The sequence below is a fragment of the Falco peregrinus genome, chromosome Z (genome assembly GCF_023634155.1).
Source record: "Falco peregrinus isolate bFalPer1 chromosome Z, bFalPer1.pri, whole genome shotgun sequence".
Lineage (NCBI taxonomy): Eukaryota > Metazoa > Chordata > Aves > Falconiformes > Falconidae > Falco > Falco peregrinus.
This window is the reverse complement of record NC_073739.1, coordinates 58,206,281-58,224,433: the sequence shown is the minus strand read 5'-3', so window position 1 is coordinate 58,224,433 and position 18,153 is coordinate 58,206,281. Positions and strand designations below refer to the sequence as shown.

The following is an 18,153-nucleotide window of genomic DNA, read 5'->3' as shown; positions in this document are numbered from 1 at the left end:
TTACTCCCATTTTTTTTAATTTACTCCTATTGCCCCACCATTTTTACTCCAACAAGAATGTCAAAGAACTTTATTTTTAAAGTGAAAATTTTAACTGTTGGTTCAAATACAACACAGGTACATATATTGATTCACCCCCCAGAGGCACTTCAGGTTGTTGACTAGAAGTCTTTGCAGTAATTACTGCCCTCTTGCTTCATGGGCACAGTATCCAACAAACACAGGTTCGGCTGCTATGCCACGGCTGTTAAAATAAAGTAGAATGTGTATGATTAAATCAAACAACTAGCCCACTGTGTAGGTGGACAGATAACAGCACTCCATCTTACTCTGTGTAAGCAAAACTGTTTTGAAGAAATAACAGATGGCCTGTTTAGGGAGAAAAAAGGGCCCTATACCATTGATTGAAACAGAGAACTGTACTTCACTGAAGTTAATAGTGATTGATTAATGAAGAAATAGATGCACCAGGGTATTAGAAAACAGGTTAAAAGCTTACATTCAGGGGCTAGTTGTCTCTACATTCTGCAAAATCTATTGCTTTTATTGAATAAAAGTCATAAGAAGATGAAAATATCAATCGGTTGACATTTGCACACTCACCAACCCAAATAGTTTCCTTCATATGCAGCTCTAATTAAGTAATTTTCATTAATTTTTGAGGGAACCCAGTTTTAATAAACAAGATTTTCCCCAGCTATGCTATCATAAATTATTCTGTGGCTTTAAAAACAAACAAGCAAAAAAACGCTGTAGCTTATGATGTGCAGGAAGATAGTCTAAAAAGATGTTTCAGGGTTAAAGTGGTTACAGTCAAAATTCCGCTTCTTGGCTATTTAAGAGCTAGACAGTACTGCTATAGTGATTTGTAGGGTAATACACACTGGTGTTTAAACCGCACTTATGAGCTGCTGTGGAAGAAACTGAATAATGAAATGGCTCAGCTGAACTGCTTGCCCCCAAGCAAGACCTGCTCTTAGTAAATGACAGGGTTGTTGTCTCAGTCTCTGGAATATATGCCCACCTTTTTGTTTCCCTTCTCTGATCACCATTTCTCTGCAGTTTGGGCTGCTGTATTCTACAGGAAGCCGAGTTTAGATCTGAATAGCAACTTCTGCTTTCATGGTACTATTTCAACAGCAGTGACCTTGGATAGGCAGAGCTACTGTTCTTATAGTGACTGTGATCCAACTGTTAGGGAGCTCTATATACCTGCTCTTTCACTCCCTGGTACCCAGCTCTGGAGCAAACCAGAGCTGTTCATTCTACCTGGAAAGCTCCTTGGCCTGCCACAGCTGCCATGGTCTGTATATACCACGTATAAAAATGTTAGTAAGGAGATAGCCTTTTTGGCCACACTCTAAGACTACAACAACCTGGCTGATTAAATCAGCTCTTTGAGTTCACACAGTGATGAGGAAGCCCTGTATACATAAAAGGCAACAGAACTGCTGCTCCAAGGAAGGCTCATTTAATCAGCAGTAAGGGAATGGTTTCTCTAATGTTCTTCAGGTTCAAAGCCTATATAAAAGAAATAATTTTCAGGAGGACATGTCCTTTTATTAAGGTAGTCTGTTTGTAACAGGAATTGTTCACTTCAAGTTTTACGCCAACAAAGCAGTTTTAGCACCACAAAGTAGTTTAAGATCTGCTCCGTGTACTCGTGCACTTTTCCCTTAGTCTGCCCCTGCATTCTCCATCTCTCACACTTGCACTACCAGAGCAGCTGCAGCCACCTGGATCAGCTCCTTATACAGCAATACAAGTGCCAGCATTAAAGGAAGATGGAGATGCAGCAATAGTTAACCAGGCCCAGGAACTATAAGACCCTAATCTTAGAGGTACAGTCCCTGTACGCTTCACTTTTCAGTTTTATCCATGTTTTCTCTAAGCCCCACCAAGAGATGTACCATCCTGTTAAGTGCTAGGTCCTAAGTCTTTAAAGCCCTTTGATCTTGTTTTTAACATGTATTTGTTAACTCTTTCTTCATGTATCTACTTTTCTCATGACTGAGGGAGATAATTTACATATGGTTATTTTTCGCCACCTTGAAATAAACCCAACAAGTCAAAATTTACAAGTCTTTTGGTCACTCTGTGTATATCACTATCTATACTGTAAGCTCAAAGTCAGTGATTTCAACATAATCATGCTAAGATATCTACAGGAACATGAGCAGAGTGCTTAAGTTTTAAGTGCTAACTGCCATTGTATCTTGTACTCTAAATAGCTGATTTGTATCTCCCTTGAAATACTTCACACTGTTGGGATTTTCAGTTTCCTGTCATAAACTTCTGCAGAGAAATCAAATGACATGTTCTTGCTGCAGTCCAACTTTGCAGCAGCATTTGGGAAAACCTAAAAGGCTCTCTGACTGTATACTTCTAAAAGTGGAGTCAAACTTGGACTTCAGACCTAGAAATCACTGACTTCTAAAAGTGCAAATATACAAAGCACTAGCAGTAATTAACCAGTAACTTGTCTAGGTACTTTTCAGGAAAGAACTGCAGAGAAAAATATGTTATGAACTGCCCTTGTTTACAGTAGCCATAAATGAATTAAAATCTATCAGACTCCTTATCCACCTCTTTCAGTCCCTATGCTAAGGTAATACCTGAAAGAATATAGCTTGCTAAAGCTCACCTCTCATGCACAGCTCCACTTGATTGCCTGCTGCAGGTCTTTAATTATGATTTATAATAAATAATCTAAAACTTTTTTTAAAGTCTATTTTTTCTCCTGTGTACTCCTCCCACATACACTTTAATAACCTTTTTATCTTAAATAAGTCAATCACGGTGTTGTTTTTTCCTTTAAAGAGAGATATAGATGAGTTCTAGTATTTCACTGAAGAAAGTTAAGTTCTGAAAATGTTAGTTGCAGGCCTGTCTAGAACTCCTGTCTTAATGTATCTGTCCTCACCTTTTCTGTGGATACAAAAACCACACAGGATGACAGCTAGCTCTCCTCCCTTCATCTCCAGGCCAGTGTTCAGTCCTGTACTTGAACTCCATTGGTTATAAGGCATGAGAACCAAGCATTACTATAACTATTAATCCTACCGGAGCATGCGGCATCGATGATTAGTCAGTCTTTTATAGGCATCCTGCAAGTTGGTTACATTCCTGCTGCTCCAGAGTCTCTCCCCTACAGCACTTGCTCGAGGCCTGTAAAGATATACTAAATTTTAGAGTAGGTATGGTCTATAACCAGGAATGGATAAAAGTTTTTAATACCAGGTCTTAAACAGAAAGAAGCATCCATTTTTATAGCTGCTTACATTCAGCACAGAGCACGGTTACCACTAACATACAGTCCTGTTGGATTAATGCTCCATATAGCTAGCTTTCCAAAATTTAACAATAAAACAGTCCATACCATAATCTTGGTGTAAGGTTAGTTGCATCCACAAATTCCCCCCACAGGCAGGCTTCTCCACCTATTAAAAGCTTTTTCTGTTTTTCAGATCCTGAATTCAAAGCAGAAAGTTAGAATTTCTATTTGCTTGGAAGATGGGCATGTATCAGCAATTTCCTTTTCCAATACTGAGAGGGGACTGATGTTCAGTTGTTCGTTTTATGATATAAAATATCTATCCTGAGCACTAACTTAATGTTTTGGTAGTCTTGTTACTAAATATGAGAACCACTGGCCCATTTGCCCAGAGAACCAATTTCCCTTCTCTGTCAGAAAGGATTTTACCTTTTATCCTCTGAAGAAATTCCTCAGCCTCCTGACATTCTTCAAAGACTTCAATCCTGATTAAAACTGTTCATTCTATCACAGACAGAACATTCCTTGAAAAAGCTACATTCAAGTATTCTCCCTAATCAGGTCTGAGAGCTACCTTGCACAAAATTCAAGCCCTGGGGAAAGCATTAGATGTTTGTATCAGCTTTAGCTGGAGGGAGAGAACATGTCTTTGTCTGTAACAGTCTAACGCTCTAGAAGCTTGCTAATGTATGTACTCAATGTCTACCAGCAAACATTTTGCACAACTCTGCCCCCAGTGCATGATGCATCTGCCCACCTAGTTCAGCATCCTGTCTCATACAAGCACCACTGCCAGATGCTTGAGGAAGGTAACAATTTTCCCTGTGAGAATTGGAAAGTTGCGTATTTTTATTTGAGAATTTTCCAGAGTTCTAGCTGAAATTAAAGTCCTTTGATTACAGTGTATCTGATCATAGTGACTGCATGACCACTCTAAATAGCCTTATTCTTTCCATTTACACCTTACTATGAACCAAAGACTTTTAATGCACAGAACATGCATAGAAAAAATGTAACAAACCAGGAAAGTTAAGTGGTTCAACACTGTAGTATTTCTTCCAGTCTTGCCCGTAACTAATGTAGTCTAAGTACCAGGGAGCTGCCAGGATAGCAGTGAACCCAGCTGCAGTGACACTGCTCAGTTCATGAGCATAGTTGTTTTCCATCCACACTTGAACTACTGTGTCTGGTTTCAGCTAAAAGGGGGGAAAAAACAGAACAAAAGAAAACCCCAAAACATTAAAGACAACCCTAATTGCTGTTCCCAGGAAAGGATGACAGATTTCAAATATATGGTTTGGTTTTGTTTTTTTTCAAGAGGAACATTTTGGAAGCTATCTTTTGTAATTTTCCGTTCTCCACCCCACCCCACCCCCCAGTCTAAAAGCAAGTAGCTCTTTGCTGGTTTTAAAAACCTCACACTAGAGTGAAGCCTAGGTTATACTATAGACAGTTAATGCCCTAAGAGGGTTCCTACATGCACCAGTTATCTGACCAGCTCCAAAAAGCTGAGCACCTGGTGTTGCTAGATGAGATGCAGTTATGTGAGAAAACAAAGGTGTGAAAACTTACAGAAATTTCCCTACCCTTTACTCTGATGCTCTAAAACATGTTGTATTATGTACTCACCTGCAGAAAGCACTTCAGTGCTGGTGTTCCTGTTCCACCTGTTTTACATGTTCAACAAATGATAATTTCAAGGCAGGCCCCATACCTGGGGAGACTTGCTAAAGTGAGCAGACTTGCTTTAACTCTTAAGAGACACAACCATAACTACTTCAACAGTCCCCTTTGGAAGCCTCCCACAATATGATTATGCAAGAGTACCTTACTTACTTTCCCATCTTACCTCTGCTTTGTTATCAAACACTTCTTGCCAGACTATGTATCCTTTATTATAGGAGGAAACAATGTCCAAAACCCTAGAATTTAGAAATAAAATCATGTTTGTGAACTTCAGTGAGATCAGTACAGGCACATCACGTAGTGACATTTTCCACCCTAAGTCACATCAGGCTTTTCCCAGCACTGCATACGGGACCAAGAAAAAACAGGGTTTTCTCGTTTTGGCCTTCAGTGCTCTGCCTCGAAGAGCATGTTCTCCCATGTAGAAGGGTATGCATGTGCAGTAACACAAAGTGATGTTCAGAACTACCAGCAACTCATACAGGTGTCTTGAGTCCATGTTATTTAAGAAACAGAGAAATAAATAGCTACAAAAACAATAGGACTTTCCCTTCCCACCCTGCATGCTGACATCACAGCAGATACCTAGCTTAACATACCCCATGCGTTCATACTGTCCACAGAACTAGCCTACACATCCTTGTTGTGTCCCACCTTTTAAAGCTGTGAACTTAACATTCAGTGTATTAAAGTCGGTAGTCCGTAATACAAAGCAGTTTTTGAAAACAGTATAGGCTAACCTAAATTAGCTTCAGTACCTGCACCTGACCACCACCCTCAGACGGCAGCTGTGAAAAGCAGAGCAAAAATTAACGAAAAGAACGTACTTCTGAATATAGTAAGATTCCAGTTTAGCATAATCGATGCCAAATCCTTGCTTCTTCATGAACTCTTTCACTTCAGGGTTAGATTTCCTTAAATAACAACAACAAAACAAGAATAATTTTGCTTTGCTTTAAACCAGACTTCCCAACCATTTCCACCTACGCACAGCACCCTAGCTGGTGCCTTAGGCACACCACAGCCTGCAGAAGCAGCAGGTTAACGTGATTTAGATATACTGAAACAGCTTCATGCTAATTAGAAATAAAGCTGCCAATAGGCCTACTTCTCTGGTAGAACTACTGGAGGCCCTGTCCTGAAGCAGCCTCTGGCAGGCTGACTCAGGCTTCTAAGAGCTCTGGAGTTTCTGGCTTCTCTGCAACTTTGTGGGAAGGTTGCCAGCAGGTCTGGAAACGGCAGCCATAGTACCAGGGGATCTGCAGGAGTGACATCAAGAATTTGGGAAGATTCCCCAAAGCTAACAGGTACTTCTGTGACAAAGCATTTGTCAGAAATTGTTTCTTTTTCAAAGTTAAAGCAAGTGTTCAGATCTGATGTTACAAGAGACAAAAACTAACTAGATCAATTTGAATATCATGCAATTAGATCTGCTCCAAATTCTGTATTATTAGTTACTCCAGCAGAGATGCTCCAAAACATTCAAAATCTGCAACTAACTAAAGAACCCTATTAATAAATGCCGTGCTTGTGATAACAAGCACAAAAGAGTCAGTACTGTAATACTTAATGTTAGCAGATGTTCTGGAAGACAGAACTCAATGGAAAGAACTGCTTTTCCTTTAACACAAAGCATTTAAATATTCATTATCTTACATGGTACTTTTCTACCCTGCTAGTTCTCTTTCCTGCCATGTTAATTTTCATAAAGAAATCCTTTAGAGTACCTGAACATTTGCGAAACTGCTAATCAAAGCAAAATTCTGCACAACATCACTTGCTTGTTAAGAATCACAAATGTTCTGCCTGTAAATAGCTACAGAAGTAGGAGTGGAGATCTTTGGGTTAAGCAGTGAAAACAGTCCCATGCAACTGAGTTCCCTAATTGATGGATTTGAGCAAGTTTAAGAGGCACTAGATATTTATTCTTTGAACTGTCACCATACCAACAATCGAAGTTCACTTCGTCTCCTCCCAAATGAATGTATGCATCTGGAAATACACTGCTGATTTCTTTGAAGAATTTAGTCATGAAGTCATAAGTTGTATTCAAAATGGGATTTACAGGTCCAAAGGACCCAGTTGGCTGTTCTCCACTGTAACAAGGGGTGAGAAGATCTTTTTGACCTAGTAGAAACAATTAATAGAGGATATTCAGTTCCACGTTGGTATGTCAGCTTTGCTAGTGGGAAGAGGCAGTTAGCCATATTTAAAAGGCTAATATTTATGACTTGAGTGCTTATCATTCTAATTATAATCAAATAGAAGCAGGATGAAATAAAACAACTTGGCCAAGGTTGAAGAACCCTCTAACTGGAATGAGGACTCTGACTTTTAGATTTGTGATTTAACACATACTAATTTATGGAACAAGTCACTATATCTGGAAAACAGCTTCTGGATGACTACTTGAATAAAAAAAGCTTTAATGGATTTAGGAAGGAAGCCAATTAGAAGGAAGCCAAATATAATGAGTGTGCTCCAAAGGCCTCTCCTCTCTTTTTATTACTCTGCTTTGTTAACACCTAAGTAGGTGGTACATGGTTCAAGGTAGATGTCCTACGTCAATCTGCTAGGAATTTACCTCTACACAAGGAAGGCTAGACAGACATCAAAACTAAGCACTGGTTCTTGGGTCAAGGTAACTGAAGGAACACAAGCCAGGATAACAAAATAGGGAAAAGTTATTATTTCTAGGTTGGAGATTCCTAAGTCCAGTTTCTTTGGTAAACTGTGGTTGCATCAGCTTCCTGGCAGTGCATTTCCTGCCCTAAGCACATTTCCCCCAAACAGGGCCCTAGTGATACATTGCTTCAACTGCCCTCCTTGCATGCCTTAAGACTTCTCTGCAGTATCTTGAATTTTAATGCAAACAAAGCATAGTTACCCAGGTTCACAGGCAAAGCCAGGACTAGCTCCTGTGCATCACATTAAAAAAAAAGCTATTATACAAGAAGTTAATCAGGTACAATTGTTTTTTAGGCAAGGGACCTGAACCTTGCTCTTAATATGAATGTAGACCACTTCACATATCATCAGGCAAGAAGCTGACTTTTACTAGTGCTCTGTAACAGCAAAGACTCCATAAGATGACAGACTCGGAAATGAGTGTTCAGCAAATTCACTTTTTGTCTTGTTCCTCTGCAGTTTAAATTAGTGAGAAAGAGCCTGAGGCATCTTGCAACGTTATGGTCATATCTCCACAGGATGAGCACAAGACTCACCCTGTGGATAAAGCTAATGCTATGAAGCACTAGAAAAATCTTTACTATTTCCAGTTTAGCCAAAACCATATTATATTAATTGCAGTCAAATCACAGTCAGTGCACCCTGAACTAAGGCACAAGATTCCCTGGTCCTCGAGTACATGTAAACACCACCGCTTTCAGGACTCAAGCACTCTCTAGCAAGAGAAGCATTAGTCTGAAACCCAGAGGACAGAGCATGAAGAAGCATCCTGCTTTGCTCTGTTTTGTACACTGACAGATTACCACTTTACTAATATCCAGAAACATCAACCACTTTGAAAGAACACTCCCCAAGCAGAAATATCTACTCTAGAGACAGCAACTCATTATTTCTAGCTACTGCCCAATTACTCGAAAGCCCAGCACTGGATGGGGGCATAACAATAACATGAAGTCTGAGGCAGACAGAAAATATCTGTGCCTTCACACACACATGCAGCACAGCAAGTGTCAAGCTTTCTCCATTCACTTTAGTTCCTCTGATACGTAAAGGTCATCACCATTCCCAAGTCAGCCCCTTGCTTACCTGTTATCAAGGGCCTTCCAAGGCACTTTAAAGGCTGGTTTTTACCAAGTTCACTTGCTTGCTACACCCTAATTACGTCAGTCTTTTAACCATTAATATTCTCTTGGACATACCTTTTCCCCAAGACTGCGTGTGTCCTGGAGTATCAAACTCTGGGATAACTCTAATGCCTCTTAACCGGGCATACTCAATCACCAGACGGACGTCAGTAGGAGTGTAGATGTGGTTATAGGAGTATGCTCCCTGTAAAGTATTCACATTCAGAGACAGTTTACAAAACATTATACCAGCAGCTAATAAAACTGGGATTAAAATGTTATAATTTAGATTGTTGAGCAGTTTTACAAGTTGGCCTTTTCTGGTTTATCACATGGGCAGCTGCAATGAACTTTTCAGCTGACTAGCTGCGGGGGGGGGGGGGGGGGGGGGGGGGGGGGGGGGAAGGGGGGAACCCCAAACAAAAATTAACCCCTTTTTCCACACTAAGACAAATCTCCTGAGACTGTCCATTCCTCCTTAGCTCATAGTTACTGAAAGAAACAGAAAAGCTAGCTTCTACTCCATCAGATGTTTGAAAGATGCATTTTTCAATTCTTCTGTACAGAGGCAAGTTAGTATTCCCTCCACTTCTGTATCATTAGTTCCAAAACATAGGGGCCCTTGCTACATGACATGAAAGACTAATGGAAAAATTCTGCCAAGTCAGAAAGAATGGTGTCTTCTTCCAACACCTCTGCTTGTCAGTTGATACAATACCCAATTTAGCAGGTGTATTTGTTTTGTGACACTGAATTTGGGCATTATTCCATTCCCACACAGTCAGGGACCATGACAAACTGCCCAGACTGCTACAGTTCCTACAGTTCCGTGAAACAGATGCTTGCCAAAGAGCAAAACTACATAAAGAAAAGCATCATGACTCCTCATGATTAGTAGCACCTTAAGCTTCCATTTATCTGGAAATGGTTTCCACAGCCGAGTTATTCAAAAACAGATAACGGTAAACAAAAAGCCTTTCAAAAAGATGGCTATTGAGACACTGGCCATCTCCCTCTCCAGCTGTCAGTGAGGAACAGGACAGAATTCCACAGCCATTACTAGGAAAAATAATCTGAATGCACCATGCAACATTTACAGTTTTTGAATTATAAAACTCTTCATGGCATCTGCTCAACCACTGCCTAAGTAATTTTTATGAGGGTCAGATTCTAGCAAGCATTTTAAAACAGAATCACAAATCTCATGCTTAGGTCCAGTCTACTTAATTATTCGTGCTTCATTTGGCTACTACTGTACCATGACTGAGCAATAACCTCATGATGGCTTTCATTAATTAGCAAAATTTGCTGTGAATCTTGAAATAAAGAGATACATTGCAACTATATCTATTTGAGAAAACAACTTCACTTTTGGAGCTCTTATAAGGTATGTTGTGTTTTGTAAAGTTAACTAGGTCTCAGACAGGGCAAAAGTACTACTGCAGTGGTTCCAAGCCTCGAGCTGACAGGAAACTCCCTTATATTTGTTTGAGTGGCAGGAAGTCTACCAGTTAAACAAACAAAACAACAAAAATCCAAGAAGTGTGCACATCAAGCTATTTGCATGCCATTACTGCTTGAAGGCCTGCAGACACTGCGGATCAGCATCACTAGCAAATTTGCACACAAGAGTTAGGAAGGTCATTTACCATGCATCCATTAAGGAAGACTTGAACATGGTCCACATAGACACTCAGGTAGGATCCTGAGTTTGGACCTACTGATTACTGGTCCTCTGGTACTGTTTTGCAATCAGCCAAGGCAGATGTATTGAACTGTTGGTAGGCTCTGCATTTTATTTCCATTAAATAAGTGCCAGATTTCTGCCCTCCCACTCTGCTCCAATGATGTTTACTCACCTTGTCACTTAACTCAGGGAAATAAATACTCTGGTAAGGGAATGACTGATCATCTACTATATGCCAGTGGAGAACATTGAACTTGTTAAAAGCCATGGCATCCTGTAACAAATAATGCAACACAGTCTAGTTAAGCACTTCACTCTCACAGAAAACTGATGCAAAAAGCTGGCTTTATCCCAGTACATCCTACAGGCTTAAAGCAACTGAAGGGGGGAGGAGGGGGAACCAACCAATAAGCCATACAGTGTTCCACAAATCCTAGAAGCACACAACAAAATGCACCAGCCTGTTTATACTGCTACTCCATTCCTCTGCCATCTATTTGCACCACTCCTGTTAACAAGCTCTTGATCTGATTATGCTTACACTGGCTGAAGAGGAACTACTATAAATGGTTATGAATTTCTTCCACTTCAAAACATATCTGGGTAATTCTCTATGCAACATCAGCTATTTCAGCTTACAGAAAAGCTTGAACTTTTCTACCTAAATACTTTGGACTCAAAAATTAAAGAACACAAGCGAGTTCCCTACTATTTCATACATTCCTACTTACTAGTGACTTCTGCAGAATCCATTTCAAATGCATGCAAAATAAACCACGCATTTTCCCTGCAGAAGATAGTGTTCCCCTTGTGTTTTCAGTCATTAGTGTCAGCACTTCCCTTTTCTTGAAGATAATCAAGATAAACATTTAACACACATATTTCAAATTATGACTCCAGATGGATGGTTACACACATACCCCAAGTTACCCAAGTTTGTCCGTCGCTAGAAGTGGTGTGTGCTATGGGCAGACAGAATAAATGTTCTCTACATTGTTCATGACTCAGTAATTGCAACACAGTTGCTTCCAACCCCTTGCCACAATACAATTATTTCCACCCCTCTGCCTTGCTTTTTTCACCAAGCTGCATTTAAAAAAGTGATGAAATCTCTTCAGGAATTCCCACCAAATCCAAAGGAAGATTTATACTATGTCCACTCCCCCAAAATATCTCACCTGTTTTATCAGACAGCATTACATTTTAATTAACCACATGTCTTCATGCATTTCTATCAAATTAACATCTTTCCACATAGAAAATTCTACCTCCTGACCTTCACCTCTGCCACAAGGTGGACAACACCCTTCCTGGAAATACAGTACAGCAGCTGAACACAAACAAGAAATGTACCTGAACTGCTGCCTTAAGCATCTAATTACCACACGTCAGTGAAGGGATTACTGCTGCTTTTTATTAGGTTAGCCTGGATTCAAGCAGGCACAGAGGTGGGAGGAAAAGCACACTTGTCCTTAAACGAGCAAAATGCCATAAAATGCAGCTCTAGAAAAGTATTAGAGTGACAGGCATAATCTAAGGAAAGAAAACAGAATAGCAACAGTTACAGAAACACAAGAATGATTAGAAATGCAAGTGTCAAAAATCAGGTTACTCTTTTGACTTTGTTGTCTCTTAGAAAAGACAATAAATACTGATACAAGTAACTACCTGAGTCTTTGAAGCACCCTCAGTTGCAAATGAAACACTACACAAACACTACTTGCTGAACAAGGACTGACCTTATAGGTAAATAAAAGTGGTAAATACCCATGGAGGGGCAGGTTTTGACCATAGTTCAAGGATGACCTCAGAAATGAAGACTGGTTTTACCTGCACTCTCTTCCTGCGCATCTTAAGCCTGCTCTGCAGAGTCAAGACAGGAAACTGCATGTTCCTCTACTCAAAGGCTCCTCCATTTCAACCCACCAAATAATCCCTGCTACACTACAAGGATTTCAACAGCAGAAAAGGGGAGTACAAAACAGAAAAACTCACAGCTTTGGTTGCTATATTTATACAAACTCACCACCTTCCCATCAAGGTTGGAGTACACAGTCCTTAGTGTGCTTACTTAGGCTTTTCAGAGGAAGGTTTTCTTGGGTTTTTTTGTCTGGTTTTCTTCTTTTTGAAGTGACACAGTGAAAGAAATCAGTAGCTTCCAATGAATGCTTCTGATTTCCCCCGTTGCTCTGTACTTCTTCATTAGTGGCTTGCTTTTAGCAGCCTAATACAGGACTACCAAAGCCTGGTTATTGAAAGGACTGGGATTTTCCTGCAACCACTGGCACTGAAGCTAGGACTTGCAAGGTCTCCCATGTATTGCTTGGTGACAGTTGAATGTCTCAAAACATGCTTCCAAGAAATATGTGAACTGGTTTAGGCAACAGAAAATACGGAAAACCCAAGGTACCACAAATCCCAGCCTCCTTTACAGATTCACGCAACTCCTCTCTCGCCTATCAATTACTCTCTGATGTGTGTTCTGACCTCTACTTAGCAGAGATCACTGTCCTTTTAGAAGTCAGCCAGAGAAGACAGGCTGTCCTTACATACCAGCTCCAGTTGCTACCTAAAGATTTCATTATCAATGATATAAAACTGCCCACTTACCAGGTTTGTAAGAATAGATTTCAATGGTAAATAATGCCTTGAGGTGTCTAGTAAGATTCCTCTATGAGCAAATCTTGGGAAGTCGTCGATTTCAGACTCATTGACAAGAAACTATGAGATATAAAAATCAGAATTCCTGCTTTATATTCATATTTGCAAATAGGAAATACTTACTTTTAATTTTGTTATCAGCTTTTCAAAGATCATTTTCTGAAAAAATATTTACTGAAACTAGTAGAACTGCTGTTTCTAGAAAAGTACCTAATAAAGAACATGGTTGTCTGTTATCAGGACTGTGGTTTTAGTTAATAGCTATACTCACACTTCCATAGTCATCTTCATAAACCAACTGGCTGAAGGTTTCCAAGCCTGGTAAAAAATCCAAGAAAGAGAAAAGGAGTATAAGCTAGCACTTGTCCGGGTTTAGTTAAGTTAAAAACAGGACCAGAACTATTTACAGACACTCATATAGCTAGAAAGAATGCTCTGTAGCTGAGTTTTCTTTCTCTTTAGCATAGTTCCTTGATTGCTTAAGCACCACAGTTGAAGAAATTCTGAAGACAGAACTACTCAAACTCTCTATTATACACACATACTGAATATTAGTACTACAGCTCAGCTGTACCAAATTAATCCTTGAATAGCATGGAAGTTACTGAGGGTAAGGTAGGAATTTCATCAAAAGGTGTTAACATGCTGGTCATTTCTGCAGCTGGTGAAGTTTCTAATTTAGCATGAAAAATCTGCTAATTTAGACTAACAGTAAGAAGAGCAGACTGAAACTTCAGCATTATGGTCTTCCTGGTGATGTGTCTATCATGTCCAGTTATTAGGTGCACCAAGAGAATAATGTGTTCACACTGTAGATCAGACAGCATTTTAGCACCCAGGATTTGGTTGGCTTGGCTGATTCCAGGCACAGCAGAGTTAACTTACAGCATGCTACTGGATCTGAGATAGTGAGCGTTTGGACTGAGGGTCTGACCAACATGCATCTGGGTATCCTTCTGGCCTCTACGCACAAGCTTACTTCCCATTAAGGACTGAAGACAGGCAAGGCTCAGTGGTCAGCTGGTTCTTAGTCTGCCATGGGGCCCGTGTCAGCCCAGAACAAACAGCTCTATAGGAAAATTATCAGCTTACCTCTTAAAGCACCCCATACTTCATCTGCTTTCAGTACAGCCACAGGCTCAGTTATAGTTAAATGATCTAAATAAAAACAAACAAACAAAAAAGTTATTCCTTAAGAAAGCATGATTGACAGGACAATGCTAACAAGCATTAAGGAGGATGAGTCCCACATCTCCCTTTGTTTTTTAAATTCTGACTACTGTTGTTTTTAATGGTGGTATCATGCAACTATTTTTCACTTATGTGCTTCTGAAGTAATGCAAGCTACTAATCAGACAGTAAACAGTTAATCAGTAAGATGATAAAACAAATATAGTACTTATTAATGGCAATGTTAATGCGCCAGAATTCCAGCCAAGTCTAACCCAACTGATTTAAAACATATCAGATGATATTTTTGCATTTAAGACATAAGTGATAAGAGTTGGGTAACTAAGCCAGACCTAACTGCAAAAGTTTAATCCTCCTTTTACCTACCTTTTATAGAGATTATGCTTACCTTGTCAAGTAATATTGTTAGGTGCTTACTGTAAAGTTCTAACTCCAAAGAAAAACAAACAACCCAACCAACCCACCCCACCATCTAATAAGCACATGTATAGGGACAGTGAAATGAAATCAGGTAAGTAAAATGAAGAACGGTATCAGAAGGTATCCATAACAATCCTCCCTTTAGTTTGGGTACCGAAGTATAGTACAAAGTGCTAAAAGAAAAAAAAAAAAAAAAGCTAAAATAATTTTGGTTTTTCATTTAAGATCATTTGGTAAATTTCAGTGAACAAATACAAATACATTTTAAATATGTTAATTATTTTTTTTAAAATCACATACATATATATGTATAGAAATACACTATAAATCTATGGATCCATATTAATATTTAAACATCAAAGCAGTAATAAACTGACCAGAGTCACACATTTGAAGCAGCAGAGGAAAAGTCAGAAGGGTAAATTGCTGTACAATGTTTTATTGGATCTGCCTCAGTATGAAAGAATGGTGGGTTGTAAGTTATACGGTTCAAACATTTATCTAAACTACCAGAGAAAAGCCGTTCAGGGACATTAAGAAAGTACCTCACGCTTCCATTTTAACATAAGCACTGACTGTATATACTGGAAGTTCTGGGTAAGAAGGAGAACTTAGAAGACCACTGCAATCTCCACTGGTCTTTCTGTGGTAAATTGTAGCTGAGTCAGGGATTTACTTCCAAGACAGCAGGCTTTTTTCTGAACATATAACCTTAAATGAACACTGAACAGTAAATTTTATATGGCTGCTTGGAACCTTTTACGCAAGCAGGCAAGAAGCCAGCAGGGAGAAGGGCAATTAACTTGTACTGTGATTACATATCCAATATTCTTCATAGAACATATGAAGAATCATAGAACAGTTTGGGTAGGAAGGGACCTTAACAATCATCTAGTCCCACTCCCCTGCCATGGGCAGGGGCACTTTCCGCTAGATCAGGTTGCTCAAAGTCCCAGTCTGGTCTTGAACACTTTCAGGGATGGGGCATCCAGCTTCTCTGGGCAGCTTGTTCCAGTGTCTCGCCACCTTCACATTAAAGAATTTCTTCCTAATCCCTAACCTAAATCTACCCTCTTTCAGTTATTATTACTCTTTCTATAGGATAGTCATCAACTGATCCATACCCTCTCTATTAAGAAAAGGAGCAAAGCTGCTCAATCCAGCAAGTGACTAATAACTGCGTATTTCAGTATTTGTTCCCTAAACAAGCTATCCTATTAACAGAAAATTAAAATCTTGCTGAAGCCTGGAGAGCTCAGCTTACTACATTAGGAAACCTCCATGTCATTTTTAACAGGAAACTCCTTTCCTACAGCAGAGGGAAAAACTCTGAGTGTTCTGAAGGGTGCCACCTAAGAATCCAATGATCTGACAGATTCCCTAACAGAAGGGAAGAACCAGCTTTAGCACAGATCTGAAGTTCACAAACAACATCAAAGTTCAACTAGTTGTAAAGCAGTATAACAACCTGCCTGTGACAGGAAAATTCTAAAGCGTTAGCAATTTTGCTGCTATAACCTATTTGCACTGAAATGCATGATAAACTTGCCCACAAAAATTAAGCTACTTGGTTAAGTGTCCCCAAAAGACTGAGTAGATTTAATATCAGTACATTCTATTACAAGTCAGGTAGAATTAATCCTGCTGCTGATATATGACTTAAGATTAAAAGGATCTTTTTCTAAGGACCTGTATCCTGGATACCAAAAAACTGCCTTGCCAAGTACTGAAGATTATCTCAAGACAGAACAAGATTAACTGAATATGTTGAATTCTGTGATAACCTGTCCAGACAGAAAGCAGTATTACCCACTCGTCCTTATTTCTGTTAAAAAATTTCTCTGGTGATGAGGACTTGATTTAGAGTACTTCTCCACTCTGGATTCCAGTCACAGTACTGAAGCAACATAGCAGAACAAATCCAAGGTAACCACTGTGTTTTTAAATCCTTTCTTGTAATTAAGAAAATTCTTATTACCCTACTGATAGAAAGAAAGGGGATATATAATACTGCAAGATGAATAACAAGAAGTTCAACAAACACTTTCCAGTTTTGCTGGAAAAAACAGAAATACCATGTATGTAAGCCAGTGTTGGCAGCTTCAGTTCAAATGCTGTTATTTCTAAGGAAAGCAGCTGAACAAGCAGCGCCAGCCCTCACTCAGCTCAGCACCCTGTGCTGGAGGAAAGGGCGATCTCTGACTACGCGCAGATCTCACCATGCATAACCAGGTACAGCACAACACAGTAAGACCTCTGATTCTTAACGACTGTTACCAGAAAGGCTAGCAGCAGGCGAACGAGCTGAATGCTAGCTAACCTGTGATTTCTGCTGCTAGCCTTTCTGGTAACAGTCGTTAAGAATCAGAGGTCTTACCTGGTTATGTATGTATGGCAAGATCTGCATGTAGCCAAAGATCGCCCTTTCTTCATTATTCACTGTGGGCTGAGATTATCTTCTGGTTGCCACTGTTGTGAAATGCTCCCGAGTGCCTCGGCGAGCCTGTGACTTCCAGTTCCTTAAAAAACACCCTACTGTGACACCGGGCACGGGACGGTGAAGCAAGCGGTAACGGTGCGGCGCCAGCCGGTACTCACAGGCCTCGCTGGAGAAGAGGTGCGGGAAGCCGCGGCAGCCGGGGTCCTGGAACCCGATCACCACCTGCAGCCGCAACAGCTCGGGCCGCGCCGGGGCGCCCAGCTGCCTGCGGCCCCGCGTCCGCCGGCCGGGCCGCCCGAACACGTACTCGTAGTACCTGCCGAGGAAGCACAGTCGCCGGCGGGGCTCTGAGGTAACCGCTCCGGCCGCCCGCCGCCCCCCCCCCTCCGCGCCTCCGGCCCCGCGGCCCCTCACCTGCGGAAGGCGTCCTCCAGCAGACCGCAGGCCGGCCCCGCCGAGGAGCCGGCGCCGTGTACCAGCTGGAAGCGGTCGGGGGCCAGCTGCAGCTGGCGGCGGGACGTGCGGAGCCTCTGCGGCAGGGGGCCACAGCGAGTCCTCCGCGGGCACGGCGCCCGAGGCCGGCTCCCACTCGGCCGGCTCGGGCTGGCTCCGCGGGGCGCCGTGCCGAAGGCTGGTGCTCACCAACACGGCGGACACGAAGAAGAGCCCCGCCAGCAGCCCGGCCAGCCCCATGGCTCTGCCCATGCCGCGGCGGGCCCCCGCACCCCCGGCAGCCCGCGGCGACAGTCACACGAGGCCGCCGGGCCCCGCCTCCGCCATCACGGAGCCGGCTGGGGCGGCCTGCGCGCCCGCCCGCACCCCCCGGCCCCGCCTCCTCCGCGGCCGCCGCGCCTGCGCGGCCAGGGCGGGCCCGGGGGCGGGGTCCCGGCGGGGCGGGCGGTGCGTCCCCGCCGCCATGGCGGGGGGTGGGTTGCGCCGCGGTGGGGGCGCCTGAGGGAGCGGGGGCCGGGCGCTGCTGGGT

General features: G+C 41.6%; 1 protein-coding gene across 1 annotated transcript; it reads right to left on the bottom strand.

The window, feature by feature from the left end:
• Positions 1-55: 55 nt before the first annotated feature.
• HEXB (hexosaminidase subunit beta) lies at positions 56-17,979 on the bottom strand. Its single transcript, XM_055791595.1, is given in 15 exon segments — positions 56-244; positions 3,064-3,168; positions 3,380-3,470; positions 4,296-4,470; positions 5,124-5,196; positions 5,788-5,874; positions 6,907-7,087; positions 8,848-8,977; positions 10,632-10,733; positions 13,070-13,180; positions 13,392-13,438; positions 14,213-14,278; positions 17,330-17,487; positions 17,586-17,713; positions 17,715-17,979. Coding segments are annotated over 15 exon segments (1,680 nt in total). The 5' UTR covers positions 17,877-17,979; the 3' UTR covers positions 56-180.
• Positions 17,980-18,153: the final 174 nt, after the last annotated feature.